At 36.7% G+C, this 17,599-nt stretch overlaps 1 protein-coding gene across 5 annotated transcripts in view; it reads right to left on the bottom strand.

Moving 5' to 3' along the window:
* The window catches only part of EXOC6B (exocyst complex component 6B), a 521,374-nt gene that overhangs the window by 291,081 nt on the left and 212,694 nt on the right, over positions 1-17,599 (bottom strand). For all 5 annotated transcript variants that reach the window (XM_006775280.2, XM_006775278.2, XM_006775279.2 and 2 more), the window contains one exon: positions 113-181. In XM_006775280.2, the coding sequence (XP_006775343.1) occupies positions 113-181 (69 nt within the window). The remainder of the gene's footprint in view (positions 1-112; positions 182-17,599) is intronic.

The raw sequence follows: 17,599 nt of genomic DNA, 5'->3' as shown, positions 1-17,599 counted from the left end.
AAGTAATAGTTTTCTGTCCTTACTCTTAATAAACAGAAAAATATCAAAAATGAGAAAGCAGAGTTTGAATTCAATATGTATCTTTATTAGGCAAAGCCAGATAAACACTCACCAGGACAGAATATATGTGTAGACATCGATAAACAGGAGAGAAATCCACCAAATCTTGGGTCCCAGGTACCTGCAAAACAATCAGATTGTCACAAAATATTCAAACAAAGCTATGAATAGCAACTGCATTCATTTTTACTACTCACTGTAAGGAAAAGATACGGAAATATGCTAGGGAGAAGAGAGGGGCGATCATATAAAAAATAAGATGGAGAATGAAAAAGCCAAACCTAGAAGTAATACCAGCCAATGAACAACGCCTAGAGATTAAACCTGTACATCAAAAGAGAAAGTAAAACAGAAAACATCAGGTAAGAACTGGAGTAGAGTCGCAGTGCTAAAACTGATTTGTTATGTGACCTGACAAAAGTAAATCACAATTTACTTTGGCCTTAATTTCTTCAACTAAAAAAGAAACTACCAGTTGACTCATAGAAATTTAGTAAGAATAAAAGGAGACTATGAAAGTAAATATTAAACAAAACAAAATAAAGCATAAAAGACAAAATAACATAAGAAATATTTTTTAAAGACCTAGCTGAAGTTTTTACTGTAACACTGGTAAATATATGATTGATCAGGATATAAGCACTTCTATGTTTATCAGTTCAAATTTATTGACAATTTTGTTCATTTGCTTGCATCCATGAAGGCAGAGATTACATCTCCATGTTTAAGAATCTCATAGTGCTGTGTACTCTGTAAGCACTCAAACAAACTTTTATATGAATTCAAAGATTACTAGTAAGGTGCTCCAGATCCTACATTATGGCCCAAGCAGCATTACTGAGAAAAAAATTTACAGATACATGGGGACATGTAGTTAAAGAAAAAGTAAGATTCAAAAGCACATCTTAACACAAAATGAAGCAACAAGTGACCATTGGGGCACTTTTACTAGAAATGACCACATTAAAGCATCTTTGACTGAAAAGTGGAGATCTGAAGGAAATTTGTCTTTCCAGAAAACCAGACCCTACCAGTGAAAACTACAGCTAAGCAAAACACAATCTCAAAAAAAAGGAAAACTAGAAAAACTTGATAAAATCAAATTTATAATAGTATTTACACTACATAAAAATTAAACATGCATGTGAAAAAAAAGACAAGAAACATTAAAAAGAAACTTGATCTGTATAGGACAGGGGTGGGCAAACTTTTTGACTCGAGGGCCACATTGGGTTCTTAAACTGGACCGGAGGGCCGGAACAAAAGCATGGATGGAGTGTTTGTGTGAACTAATATAAATTCAAAGTAAACATCATTACATAAAAGGGTACGGTCTTTTTTTTCAATAGTTTTATTCATTTCAACGGGCTGGATCCGGCCCACGGGCCGTAGTTTGCCCACGGCTGGTATAGGAAATGATTTAGAATAAATTATTACAAAATTATTTATTATAAATATACTAGAGGCCCGATGCATGAAATTAGTGCAAGAGAAGGCCTTCACAGCTGCGGCAGCAGCCTCCATCCCACAGCTGCAGCCCCGGCTTTGTCCGGAAGGTTGTCTGGAAGGATGTCTGGTCTAATTAGCATATTACTCTTTTATTATTACAGATTTACAAAAAGTTAAGGATATTTCCTTACCTAATTTTGAATAAAAAATTCAATCACAACCTTGTTTATATGTTCTTTGTGCAATTTATTCCTTTTGTTTTGCTTTGCCTCAGACCTATAGTTTTATACAAAAGGAAACTGCTTCAAGCATTCTTCAGATAGAGCCTTGGCCCTTTCACATGCAGGACCCATCTTTATAGAATAAACTAGGGCCCAGTGCATGAATTCATACACCTTGAAAGGAACTGTGGGTCATGAGGCTGTGGTGGGCACAGGAGCGGGTCTCGGCCCATTGTCCACGCCCCCCTCTGGCCCCTCCCACTGTGGCCCCCAGTCCCATCTGCCAGTAGCCCAGCTCCCGCTGTCATGTTCCCACGCGCTGACAGTGTCAGCGCTGCTTGCACCAGCTGCCAGCAACAGGTGCAAGTGCTGGGCAGGACTGCAGCGCGCAGGAGCAGAGAATTTTCAGTATCCACCAGAGGCTCGACCCAATGACAGCTACCACGCCCCACCTTGGTCTGGTGCCCCTGCTGACTTCCACCATCCCACTGCAGCCAGCACCCACCATATTCCCCTGGTGGTCAACGCGCATCATAGTGACCGGTTGTTCAGTTTTTCAGTTGTTCCCCCATTCGGTCTATTTGCATATTAGCCTCTTATTATATAGGATTATTACATAGGATATCCACATTAGGAGACAGTTTCTCTACAAATCTGTAATGAATAAGCTAATGGGGCCCCTTACTAATTAGTGAGATAATAAGACTGGTTTACCTGGGACATACACAGAGAAGACAAAAAAGGTCTTTCCTGTCGTCTCCAGCAAATTTTTACAACAAAAACCATTTTCTGTGAGGCTGTCTTGACATCATCACACTCAACTTCAAACTGCTAAGTGTCCTGATCTGGAAATATTGGCTAATTCTTAGCTCTGAAACCATAATCCAGTTAAGACCTCCCACGCACATGACTGCCTGCTTTGAAATCCAGACAAGAAAAGATCTAGACAAAAATTTAGACAAGAAAAGTTGGAGCAAAACGGGGTTTCAGTTCACAAACTTTACCTCAACTTCAAAATAGCCTACTATGTAGAAATCATTTTGCTTCCTTCTGTGAAAAACCGAGCAGAGTGTAGGAGAAAGGTATGTAAAGCATGCACTGACTCACGTTGCTCTGAGCGAGAGGTGTTTTCCCTACTTTCACTAATGAAAAAGAATCACATCTCGGGGAAGGCAGAGGAAGAGAGCAACCTGCACTATACGTGAAGGAATGCCACATGTTTGGAAGGATAAGAAATGAACTTTCAAAAATCTAAATAAATGGGGGTGGAGAAGAGAACAAAAGGCAGTTTTTCTGACTCACGTAAACAGGTCTGTTTTAAGGGCCACCTTTTGCTCCCCATTTAAAATGCTAAATCTCTGTCAAAGCTGTCTTCATTCTTCTTCCCCTCCTGTGCCCCTCCCTTCCCTCAAGTCCCAGGAATGATTCAAGGGGGGTTAGGTTTCAGCTGGGCAGAGGGAGGGGTCCAAGGACACTTTCCTAAGCTAACAATGGCTGTCTAATGGTTCTGTCTCCTAACAAAAGCCATGACTCTGTTGTTATCAGCTTCATCTAATTTTTCCTTTCCAAAGTAAATCACACGGCCCTTGCATTTTACACATGTCCAAGTTTGACAAATCATTATTGACTGAGGCTATAACTGATAAGAGATAACTTTGTGGTAGGACGTTGTCATTTCCTCTCATAAGGGCTTTCTTTCTGAGATACAGAAACATGATTAAAATAGTTAAACATTTCCTCTGCCTGGCAGTCAGGAACTCAAGACATTAAGATACTGGAGTCTGCATGTTTCTAGTTCAAATAGATCCAGGAAGATATCAACCGCAGCCACAAATAGTATAGTCAAGATTATTCTGCTTTTTTAACTAATTCCTTTCCTTATGAATTCACACAACATAATTTCAACACCAAGGACAGCAGCTAATTCCCTATATAGTTTCTGAATGGAGAGCATTAGTAGCTTCTATCAGCTCAAACCTCTATATTATCAGAGAAGCAAAAAATAAGATGTTAGATTCTGTAACTAAGAAATCGATGCCTCAGAGCACATTATAAATTATATAAACTAATATATTAAAGTAATATCTTAGTGAGAGACTTTAGGGGTGACTGGACTACAACATTCAGACATAGATATAAGGAAGGAAACTACTACATTCTACAATTACACAATCACATAGCTTTTAGAGATCATGTATCACTAGGTAATAATTTATATGACTAATAGTTATCATACAAATAACTTTTACATTTATATGGATAAATATTAACAGCTTCCATCAAGGCAATAATTCTTTTTTTTTTTTTTTTTACTCTTAAAATCATATTTAATGAAAGGAGGTATAAAAAATGAGTCCACGGTATAAAATTCCATTTACATGAAGTCCAAAATAGGCAAAACTAAATAAATTACATTAGCGATTCCCTGGTGTGACTGTTGGAATTAACCTGAAACTGAGGAATGCTAAGAAATATATTTTGTTTTCAGTGGTCGCTACATTGGAATGTACATTAAACAGAACTCAAGGATGTTTCTCTTCTTATATAGAGATATACATAAATAAAGCTGGCAAAGAATAATTCACAATACCAGAGCTGGAAAACAATGAGAATGGCCAACAATTTGCTAAAATAGTATATTTACAAAGTAGAATTAACTATGGAGAAATTCCTTATAGCATCATGATCCAGGGAAATAATGGCTGAAAATATATACAATAAAATTTAGTTTCAAATTCTTTCCTCAAAATTCAATCTACAGCAATGATGGCGAACCTTTTGAGCTCAGCGTGTCAGCATTTTGAAAAACCCTAACTTAACTCTGGTGCCATATCACATATAGAAATTTTCTTTTGAAATTTTTTGATATTTAAGGCAATAATTCTTAATTACTGTCTGAAAAAATATTTGTTGTTAAATAGCCTTGTATCCTATCGATACATCAGCTAGCAAACAAATTTTGCCACTATACAGATGACTAAAAAGAGTCTGTATACAAAAGAAGCTCTAAAGTAAGAAAGTAAATTTACAAATAGAGGTAATGAAAGGCACACTGAAAAAAATAGTCTTATAAGCCTCTTCAGACAATATATTTTGAGGAAGATATAAAAATTACAACTAGAGCCCTGGCCTGGTGGCTCAGTTGTTTGGAGCTTCATCCCATACACCAAGAAGGTTGTGGGTTCAATCCCTGGTCAGGGGGGTGTATGGGAGGCAACCAATCCATCTCTCTCTCTCTCTCTCTCTCTCTCTCATCAATAAGAGCATATCTGTGGGTGAGGATTCAAAAAAAAAATTCAAGTAGAAATGGGAATACTGGAAAAGAAACGTGAACGTTTAATTATGAAAATTCTTGCAAAAGACCAGGATCTGACTTTTATGGTGTTTTTCTTTTTTAATAGTATCTTAGTTCAGGTCCAAGCCTCTGAAAATTTAAAGGTTAATGGGTAAGTTCCTCTCATACAGAATAAAGAAAATGATTTAACTTATTAAAGAAAAAAGGATATTTTGATTTTAAAATAAATAATGGCACTTAAGTGTTAAACAGATAAATTCATTTAATATTTTTAACACCCCCGTCCCCCAAAAAAAGGAGCTATTTCTACTATGTTAAAAGACTCACTAGTGAATGAGGTAGGGAAAAAAAGTCTCCACAGGTAACAACCGGATAAATCTACCTGCTTTATTACTGGGCAAGCATACCATTAGGGAAGAACAGACTACAAGAAAAGATTGCTTGCCGCCTTCCACTCAAGAGTAGAAGCCAATGTACTGAGAAATTTACCTCCGCTGCTGAGAAAGATAGTGCATGAAAACAGAAATGCATTAGTGCGCTCTAGCCCTGTTGTTCGCACAGCTGTCCCAGGAGACACACACACCATTTATTTTTCTCTTATGAAATCTTTCAAAGTAGGTAGATCATCCAAAAAGAGTATGACAGAAGTTTGCAAGGAATTTCGACTGCTTCTCACTAATTACTTGAGCCATTCTCCTTCTTGAAAATACTTTTGATTACCACTTTACACAAAACAGTTTCTGGGTGCACATTTCTGAGCATTAGTTGGATCTCAAGTCATTAAAATGTACCAGGCATCTTTCTGAAGGGAGACAACAACAAATGATTAGCTGAAGGGGCATTGCCTTTGCATTTAGAGGATCAATTCCGACTGCCCATATTATGTCTGGAAGCCAGGAAATACCTGGCAAACATTTTTCACCAGTGTACTTTTCTGTCCTACTTTGCTTCCAAAACTTCAGAGAAAAGAAGGATAGAATTAATTTGGACATAAGCTTTCATAGAGCTGGACTGAACACCAACAACAGACCCACAAACTAGGGGCCTGGGATTCTAAGGGACTGCAAGTAACAAAATTCTAAAGGATTTTCTAATACCCTGAGCAGAGCCCTAGCCCAAAAGTACCAGATTTTGCTATAGAGCTTCTCACAAATTATTAGGATTCTTCCTGAGAAATCCCTACAGAGATTACCACTTCATTTATTCAAGTGTTTGCACTAAGCTGCATAGAATAAGAAAAAAAAAATCACCATTTCTCTTTACTGAGACACTGCAAAGAATTTTGTTACCAAAATCGAAAGATAATCCCTCAAGAATTCTTTTCTTGAAGCTAAACACTGGAGGGTGGGGGTGAGGGGTGCGGAGAATTCAACTGGTTTTTATTTAACAACAGTCTAAGAAATTGTAAACTGTTAGGAAAAAAAGATAATTTAGCACTAAATATGGTATTAAGTATAAAAGTTCTGAGAGGAGGAAAAATTAAGGTAATCCAAATAATAAAAAATAATGTTATGATATTATAGGTAAAGAACTAATATCCCTAATATATAAAGAACTCATTAAAATTGAAGGAATAAAACAAAATCATTAGAAAATTGGACAAAATACATGAGCAGAAAAAATACAGGGGAAAAATAATAATATAAATAGCCTTCAAACTTATAAGATACTAAATTTCACCCAGAGTAATAGGAAAAACAATAAAAATTTTACAAAATAAAAATATACAAAGATACCATTTTTTATCTATGCAATTGGCAAAAATTCAAAACTTAACAAAATACTCTCTCTAAAGGAGCTGTCAGGAAATAGGCACCTCTTACATTGCTGCAGAGCGGAGATTTAGGAAATGGTACAACCTCTATGGAGCAAAACCTGGCATTATCTAACAAAACTACACGTGCATTTACCCCCTGAATCAACCTCCCTGCTCCTAGGAACCGACCCTGAACACACACCTCTGACTAAATGGAAAACAATTCTCAGGTTATGGGGCTTATTTTGAATTTTTTTTTAAAGTTTTAGGGTGTTTTACATACAGTACAATGTACCCTTTCTAGTGAACAATTCAATTAGTTCTGACAAATCCTTATATTCCTATCATCATCATCAAAATCTAGATTTTAAAAATTCCAACACCTGCAAAAACTCCCTCATGCTCCTTTATACTTAAATTGTTCCCTGACACCCAGACCTCGGCAAACACTGACCCATTTTATATCCCTGGAGTTCTCCCTTTTTAGGAGTGTCATATAAATAGACTCAGATGGTATGCAGCCTTTGAATCTGGTTTCTTTCATTTATCATACTGCATTTGAGGTCCAACACAGATGAGCCTGTGTTGTTTCATGTGTCTATAGCTCTTTTCTTTTTATTTCAGAATGATATTCCAGTTATGGATATACCACAGTTCATTTATTCCCTCGACTACTGAAGGACTTGGGTTGTTTCTACTTTCTAGCATTGTAAGAATGAATAAAACATTCAGGTATGGGTTTTTGTGTGAACATAATGGGTAAATACCTAGGAGTGAGATTGCTGGATCATATACAGTGGGGCCTTGACTTATGAGTGTCCACACTAACGAGTTTTTCGAGATGCAAGCCGTCTCTCGGCCGATTTTTTGCTTTGAGTTGCAAGCTAAAATTCGGGTTACGAGCCAGCTTCAGATACCCCACCGCTAGTTGGCCCAGCGAACGTCACAGTGAATGCCACAACATCAGCCCAGCATCACGTGTCTCACTCGTTCACTTTTTGATTTGACATATGAGTAATTTGAGTTACGAGCTCCGTCACGGAATGAATTAAACTCGTAAGTCAAGGCCCCACTGTGTGTGTGTGTTTGTGTGTGTGCGTATATACACATATATATGATAAGTGTATATTCAACTTTATAATATACTACCGACTGTTTTCCAAAGTATCTACACTGTTTTGCATTTTTAATGAATACATAAGAATTCTGGTTGCTTTGCAATCTGCCAATACCTGGTATTGTCAGTATTATTTTTAGCTAATTCTAGAAATTATGTAGTTGAAACACTATATTTTAATAGGGAAATATTGAAAATCATTAAACACCCACAAATAGGAGATTGGCTGAATGAACCATAAGTACGTTCAATTAATGAAGTTCTATCTAGCAGTAAAAGTAAAATGAGAAAGATTTCTATGAACTAATGTGGATATATTTTCAGGATAAAAGAAAATACCCAAAAAACTCAAAATCACTTATATGCAAAGATATATGCATCCCTATGTTCATTGCAGCATTATTCACGGTGGCCAAGAGTTGGAAGCAGCCAAAGTGCCCTGCAATAGAAGACTGGATAAAGAAGACGTGGTACATATACACAATGGAGTACTGCACGGCCATAAGAAAGGATGAAATAGCATCATTTACAACAACATGGATGGACCTTGAGAACATTATGCAAAGTGAAATAAGTCAAACAGAAAAAGCTAAGAACTATATGATTTCACTCATATGTGGAATATAACACTGAGACTTGTGAACACAAACAGCAGTGTGGTGGTTGCCAGAGGGAGGAGGGTAAGGGAAGAAGGGGGTCCTAATATGAGATGACAGGAGGAGATTTGACTTTGGGTGGTGGGCACATGGTCCTATATACAGATTTTGTAAATTAGTAATCCACACATGAAACCTATATGTTCATGTTGACTTGTCACCTCAATAAAATTTTAAAAAAAAGAAAATACAAAAAAATATATGTATTATGCTATTAATAGTATTGTTCTGTAAAGTGATACACACATGCAAAGGATACTGATTACTTACAAAGGATGAGTAGGAACAGGGTGGAAGGGATAAAGAGGAGAAAGGGATTTCATTGAATATATCTTCTTATATACTTTTGCCTTTTGAACCATGTTCATATTTTACAGTCAAAAATAATAAAGATAAGGGAACTTTAATTATATACCTATTTAGCAACAATCACACTGAAGAAAAAAATAGCCAAGAAACATTTGAACAAAATAGTCTGAAGTATACATCACTGGGTCATATTGTAGGATTAAAAGAACTGAAAAAAAATCTCAAAATTAATAAATTTACTGCTTTTGGTAACATTTGCAAAGCAATTCGGGATAGAACTATTGCAAATAAATAAATATATAGATACTCTGGAAACCAGAATTCTTAGAAATACAAATCTAGAATAGGAAAAAAATATTACCTATGATATCAGGTTGAAATTAGAAGCATCAGTTTTAGCTCATGATTTATAAAACTGCCTATGTTGGTGTGGTATGCGTATTTCTTAGCTCTGTCCACAGAGGAACATACCTAATGCCCACATCTCAGTTTCTAAATATCATTCTCCAGCAGAAGGAAAAGAGCTCTTTGAAGAAATAGCGGAGTCTAGGGCTGAGGCCAAACCTGAAGTGAACCAAGAGCATCTTGAGCAAAAAAGGAATTGCTCAAAAGTCGATGGAAGCTATTAGGGAAATGCAAATCAAAATTACAATGAGATACCACCTCACACCTGTTAGAATGGTTATTACCAACAAGTAATAACAAGTGTTGGGGAGATTGTGGAGAAAAAGGAGCCCTCAGTCACTGCTGGTGGGAATGTAAACTGGTACAGCTACTATGGAAAACAGTATGGAGGTTCATAAAAAATTAAAAATAGAGTTATCATATGACCCAGCAACCTCCCTTCTTGCATATCTGCTCGAAATTTTTGAAAACATTTATTTGCAAAGATATAGGCACCCTTATGTCCATTGTAGCATTATTCATGAATAGCCAAAACATGGAAACAACCAAGTGTCCTTCAGTAGATGATTGGATAAATAGAATATGGTACATATATACAATAGAATATTAATCAACCATAAGATAAAATACTGCCATTTGTAACAACATGGATGAATCTTGAGAATATCATGCTAAGTGAAATGTCAGACCAAAAAGTCAAAAACCGTATGAGTTTACTCATATGTAGGACATAAAAAATGAAAGCAACAAATGAACAAACAAGAAAAACAAAAATTAATAGACACAAACAACAGTATAGTGGTTACCAGAGGGGAAAAGGGAGAGCAATAGAAAAGAAAAAAGGAGATCAAATATATGGTGACAAAAGGAGATTTGACTTTGAGTGGTAAACACACAATGCAATACACAGACAATGTATTATAGAATTGTACACTTGAAACCTATATACTTTTATTAACTAACATCACCCCAAAATTTTTAATTTAAAAAATTGGTGGAGACATGCCAAAGGATAATGGATGAAACACACACTGGCCAAATTTAAAATAATTAGAGAATCAAAATGAAAGACAAGAATGGAATCTAACACACTGTATATAAAATAAGAACCCATGTGGCAATACTAACACTAAAATATAGGAGGGAGATAAAAAAATTTTATTCTTTACAGAAAAATGCAACTAATTGTCAAAGAAATTGCAAAAATAGAAAAATCACAACTTCATAACCACCATAGTAACATATGATTCAGAAAAGAATCACCAATGAATTCTAAGACCAATGAGTGAAAAACTATTAGGGAACAGGATAGTCACATACTCTAAAAGTATCACTCCACCGATCACTTATGAATTACAAAGAGTGAAAGGTCCCTTTCTCACAGATACCCCTTGACTATCGTGTGCCTCCTGATGTGAAGCACTGAAAAAAACATAACATTACTTCTGTAATATTCCTGCCAAAAATAATTAAACTTAACCTAATCACAAGGATGTGCAAATGTACCTTAAGAGAATAAACAGACATGGAAATTAAATAAAATGTGTGATACTTGTCTGGATATGGCTGCAGGGAAAATGAAAGAAAAAATCTGCTATAAAAGACATTATTGGAATAACTGGAGAAATTAGTATATGGGTTGTATATTAAGTGGTACATTTCATGCATGTGATCATTGTATTGCGGTTATGAAAGAATGTCATTCTCAGAAAACTACAGATGGCTGTATTGAGAATCAAATATGATGAAGTATGACACTTGCAATGGCTTAGCTTTGCGTGGGGTAAGTGGGTATATGTTTTTTTTTTACTCTTTCAAAATCAAATGTTTGAGAAAGAGAGAAAATGTCAAATTTTAGTAAGTGAAGCATTTAAGTAAAGGGAATATGATGTTTGTCTTACCACTCTTGTAACTTTTCTGAAGATTTAAGACTCTTTAAAAGAAAAATAATTTTGTAAAGAAGGTAATACAGGATAGGTGAGAATAAACTAGTCACGGAAAGGCAGACTTAGATATTTTAGACAAGGGGGAGAAAAAAGGTATACAGTGCCTACTTGGTATTATTAGCAACTTAGCACTAAGTGAAGGTGGTGTTGGAGTAAGCAATGAGTATATAAAGGAGAAATTCTAGAAGATCTGGAAAGGCAGATCGATGTTTGTAATTGAATCAAGTACTTTCAAAATGACAAAACCTTTTTAATATCACTACAATGAAAAATTTAAAGATCTTAAGTCAATATGGGCCATAATATAATTTTGCCAATGAACAAACCTAAAAGATCAACAAATGGGATTAAGAAACCCAAAATATATCTCAAACATGCCATAATGATTTCATTCAACTTTCTAAACTGTTTTTATTGACATTTAATTGCATGCATGGGTATCTACTTGTCATTTCACTGTATATCAGCTTTAACAGATTAGTTTCATCAAGAATAGAAATGAAAAACTCAAAGCCCACAGGGGCAGTGGGCATTGGGAATAAGTGAAATAAGCCAGCATTTTAAATTGCATTCTCTGGATAGATATACTATTATTTATTTTTACAAAAGACTATGTTATCATCATTGTTTTTCAAACATGTGGTCCAGTCAGTCTATCTTCCATTTCAACATTTTTAAATAGAGTCAGTATAAATAATAATATATTTCCTTCAACAACATAAATGCGACAATCAATAGGGATTGCCAATATGTAGTTACAACACGGGTTGTGGCTTAGTGGGAAAACCGGATCCCTTGTGGCAACACTGCTACTCAGGGCGAGTCTATTACTACCATGCTTAGAAAGAGCCTAGGCTGGAAATACAGATTTTTATGTGAATTCAATTGACTTTTAAAAGTTGGCAACTAATTTTTTTTAAAAGTTAAGCACTATGCAAGCCAACAACCATTCTGTAAATTGTTTCTGGTCCATGGGCTGCCAATCGGCAACCTCTGATTTAAACTCTAAAGTTCTTGGGGCATCCTTATTCACTTCAGCTTCCTGAGAAATGATCCTCGTTTTCTGTTACTTTCCTGTCAATAGAAAGTTTTGTAAAAAATGAAAATATTTGAATTTTGGATCAAATATCCTAATAACTAGAATTCTTCCCAAGCAAGTTGACATAAATTGTTTTGCACTTTTATAGGTGAGAAAAGAGATGCTTAGAGAGATGGCATAATTGGCTCCAAAAGCACAAAGCTGACAGAACTTAAACCTTCTAAGTACAAATATTTTGTTCTTTTCAATCACCCTGTGTTATAGACTGAATTGTGTCAACCCCAAAATTCATATGTTTCAGCCCTAACATCCAATGTGACTACATTTGGAGATAGGGCCTTTGAGGAGGTAATTAAGGTTAAATGAAATCATAAGATGGGGCCCTAATACAATAGGACTAGTGTCCTTATCAAAAGAGGAAGTCACATCAGGAGGAGGCACAGAGAATAGCCATGTGAGGACACCGCAAGATGGTAGCCATCTGCAAGCCAAGGAGAAACTAATGCCACTGGCACTTTGATCTTGGGACTTCCAGCCTCCAGAACTGTGAGAAAGCAAATGTCTGTTATTTAGGTCATACAATCTGTGCGTGTTTTGTTATGGCAACCGTAGCAAACAAATGCATACTGTTACCTCAAAATAAGTACCTACAATAACCATTAAGACACCTCAAAAAGCTTTATATTACATGCCATCTGTATTTAAATGAGCAATTCCATCTGCTAATTCCATATTTCAAAAGAGGCACAAAAATATTGAGAGCTAAACCTGAGGTGGATCATTTAATCACATTGAGCTTTTGATCCTTACTACATAAAGAGTCATGTGAATAACATGCTGACCACTGCTCTCTGCAAGTGTGTAAACAAATAAAGAGATACAAACTAGAATAAATATGTGCCTTAGGTGTGTTACAATGCCATGTTCTAATAATGCAGAAGCTCTGAAGGAACCTAAAAACAAAGAAGAAATTATAGGCCCTGCTTTTTCAAACGATTTCTTACTCAATACTGCTTTATTTCGGTATTTTTTGTTGTTGTTTACAGAAGATGGTGTTTATAAGTCCATACAAATATACATTATCAAAACCTGTATCAAGTTTTAAACTTTATTCTCCAAACACAGCACACAGACATAATGCCTAACTAGTAATTATTATATAACTAGAGGCCTGATGCACGAAATTCGTGCAAAAGTAGGCCTTCCTTCCCCTGGCTGCCGGCACCAGCTTCCTTCTGGCACCTGGGACCCGGGCTTCCCTCCCAGCCCTGGCTTCATCCAGAAGGTCATCTGAAAAGATGTCCAGAAGGACATCTGGTCTAATTAGCATATTACTCTTTTATTGTTATAGATATTGTGTGTCCCAAGTACAGTGAAAAGAGCTTTATACACATTATTCCAGTCAATCCTCACAATAACCTTACCCTCAGTAGGTATTACGTCCTTCTTCTTACAAATCACCTTATGGGGTTCTTTGTATTTTACCTTAAAATATCTCAAAAATAACATTCTTGATGAATCTAGATCCATAAATACATTCTCAATCTAAAGTATTTGCTACTTCTAAAATATTTTAAGTCCTATCTAGACATTTACAGAAGAGCAATTACATCTGCATATACCATAGGATGACATAGAGATTCAAACCAAATTCCTGAAATCATATATATTTCCATTAAAAATCAATAAGTCATGAATCAAAAATGGTCAAATATCAGCAGTTTATAAAGTTCAACTTTATTATATCAGATGAAAAAATAAAAATTAAAAAACCCTTATCTTACTTAAGGTGACCCTATCATTAGCTTAGACAAACATGAAACAGATAGTTTTATGGGAGAATACTTTTTCTGCAACACTTATCAGCAATCAAGAGACTAATTCTTTCTTGCCGAAACCGGTTTGGCTCAGTGGATAGAGCATCAGCCTGCGGACTGAAAGGTCCCAGGTTCGATTCCGGTCAAGGGCATGTACCTGGGTTGTGGGCACATCCCCAGTAGGAGATGTGCAGGAGGCAGCTGATCGATGTCTCTCTCTCATCGATGTTTCTAACTCTTTATCTCTCTCCCTTCCTCTCTGTAAAAAAAAAAAAAAAAAAAAAAATCAAAAAAAAAAAATATTTAAAAAAAAAAAAAGAGAGACTAACTCTTTCAAATGTGAGATGGTTCAACATATGAGATTGTTTTTCATCCAAAATGACAATTTACTATTGTAATTTCATCCACAGTTCCTAGTTTTTAACATCTCTGACACAAACTTGATTTCAAATTAACAACGTATTAACTACATGCTAACCTTGTGCAAAGTTATATTCTAGATATTTGGGATTTCCTACCATTTCATTCTATGGTCTCCTAATGATACCATAGTGATTATCTAGGTGTCTTATATAATGAAAGCCTAGGTGGCATCATGCGAGGCCCATGCACAACGCCGTCACAAGATGGCCACCGAAATATCATCACAAGATGGCTGGCAGGGGAGGGCAGTTGGGGGCAAGATCAAGCTGGCAGGGGAGGGCAGTTGGGGGCAAGATCGGGCCAGCAGGGGAGGGCATTTGGGGGTGACCAGGCCAGCAGGGCAGGACAGTTGGGGCAATCAGGCGAGCAGGGTAGGGCAGTTGGGGGCGATTGAGTGGGCAGGGGAGGACAGTTGGGGGCGATCAGGCCAGGAGGAGAGTAGTTAGACGTCAATCAATCTGGAAGGGGAGCAGTTAGGGGCAATCAGGCAGGCAGGCAGGTGAGCAGTTAGGAGCCAGCAGTCCCGGATTGTGAGAGGGATGTCCGACTGCCAGGACTGGGCCTAAACCAGCAGTTGGACATCCCCCAAGGGGTCCCAGATTGGAGAGGGTACAGGCTGGGCTGAGGGTCACATCCCCCACCCCACCGTGCATGAATTTTGTGCACCAGGCCTCTAGTTAATAACAGGAAAGAAGCAAAGGGAAGGCCAGATATTATAGGCATGTCTTTTGGGCAGCTTCACCAGGAAGCTGCAATTTCACACTCCCCAGGGAACCACTGGCCTACTCCCTGCAAAACACTGGGTGAAGGAACTGAACAAAGGGGGGATATATTCACTGTGAGATTAGGGTGGCATAGGGAAAATACCTGTCAGTCACCTGGGAACAGAGATAATTGGCCAGAATGGGCATGGCCACTGCAAGTGTGTGGAAATTTGGGAATACATAATCCCCTAAACAAAGGAGTCCATGCTCTCTTGGCACTCTTGTTGCTCCTGGCTCTCTTGGTGCTTTTGTGGCTCTCTTGTTCCTGCTTCCTTGTATTCGTCTGTACGGTCCACAGCCATGTGGACCCTACAAGCAATGGACTAATGGACTGCAGTTGGGAACACAAGCTAAACCAGCCTGATGCTAGCTGGAGTGTGCAAACATGGAATGGAAATTCAGGACACTGGCTCTGATTTTAGCCCTGCTAAAGGCAAAATGTAACTTCTTTCTTGGGTCTCAGAAAATGAAAGCTTGGAAACTCACGGGTTTGATTCCACAGAAATAAAGCTTTCTACAATATCACATCCTTCCATGTTGAGTCTCAGAAAATTTCTTTTCTTGGGATATCACAAGAAGCCCATTACTATTAACAACATTGGTAACACTATTAAGTATCATCAAGCCAAAGACATAGTAAATAACCTAAAAATATCATTTGACTTAAAGAATGATTTAAGTATACTTCGGGAGCATTTTAAGAAGTCAACTTCCAATTCCATTCAATGCATAAGAAATGGTAAAAAGTTCTTCAGAGAATAAAAAATATGTAAAGTAAGTTAAATCAAAATCTCAAAAACAATAATGGTAATCTATTATAAGCAACTGATTACTGAAATATAACTTTCTCCTCAAGTACTACACTCATTGCTGGCAAACTTTAAGCCATATTCATGAAGAATCAGTAGGAAACCCAAATCATGGGTTTGTTTTCTTTAGGCATTAAAAATGCTTCTTTGTGGTCCTCTATACAACTGCCACTCAAAGTGAGCTCTGAGACCAGAAGCACCTCCTCACCTGGGAGCTTATTGAAAATGGAGATTCTGAATCTCACCCACAACCTGAAGAATCAGAATCTGCATTTTAATACGATTACAAGGTGATCCTATGCACATCGAAGTTCAAGTACTGCCCTACAATATAGGTTCTTAACTTTGGCCTTAGGGGCAATATGAGTTTCATGAATCTCCTGAAATTCCACACAGAATTTTTTGTAAATGAATATATGTACAGCTTACTGGGGAAAGACTCCATATATTTTTATCAAACTCTCAAACTAATATATTACCCCAAGTAGACTAAGAACATCTGCCCTACAGGATTCTATGCCACAGTTTAAAAGTCAAAATATTTCTAAAACTATTTACGCTGCTCTCAATGAGGTCTGTTGAAGAATGACAAGAATGAAGGTCAGAACGTCACAGTGGGTCACGAAAGACCTTATCTGAAGAATTTATTCACACCATGCAAGAACTATGCCAAGAAACCAGTTTGGAGACATCTAAATAAATAATTCTCTACATGAGGTTTGAGATTAAGAATGTGCTCTTGAAGAAGATTCAAACTGAGAAGTAAATAAATATAAAGTAGACATTTTTTTAGAGATAGGATGCCATTAGATGACAGTGCAGGGCTGAATTCTTGTTGTAAGAGCTCAATCAGCAAATTTCTAATGTGAATTCTGTTTGATTTGGGATTTGGGAGCATTTTAAGAAGTTAACTTCCAAGCACATTCTTCTAATACTTCCTTTATGAGGAACCCCAACACACTTTACTAGTCCCACCATCTTCATCTTCTCTGGACCTTAGAAGATAAAATGAAGAAGAAATATGGCACAAAAATTGAAAGAGACGTGCTCAGAATATTCAGTGAGTTAGTGATAAAGAATGGCTCTTTTCCAGAAGGTTCTCAGTGATATATGAGAACTGTGTATATATTTCAATCTTTTAACTTATCATCTAAGCATCTTTTGGGGGTGTGTATTACCCCAGAGCATAGGCTATGTCTAACTTCTGTTTCCTTAAGGCATAGTGCCTGATTTAATTTAATTTCCTTGACAGGTATCCAAAATGTAAATAAAAGGCATTAACTGGTCTTTCTTGAAACTGATTCTTTATTGTACTACTATTATAACTTGTCATCAGTGATGAGCCTAATACCTGACAGTCTGGTCTCCAGGGTAGATCTACCTCCTACAGTACCAGTCATTCCAGGCAAGGAGAATACTAGAAAATATTCAGGATATCGAGTCTTTTCTGCCCCTTTCTATTTCCATGGGTATTAGGCAACTTTCTGGTTCTTTTCTTAGCTCTATTTCTTAGAGCTATTAAAAGTTCTTGTT

The sequence above is a fragment of the Myotis davidii genome, unplaced genomic scaffold (assembly GCF_000327345.1).
Source record: "Myotis davidii unplaced genomic scaffold, ASM32734v1 scaffold247, whole genome shotgun sequence".
Classification (NCBI taxonomy): Eukaryota; Metazoa; Chordata; class Mammalia; order Chiroptera; family Vespertilionidae; genus Myotis; species Myotis davidii.
Note: the sequence above shows the minus strand (reverse complement) of the source record. Positions and strands in the feature narration are given on the sequence as shown.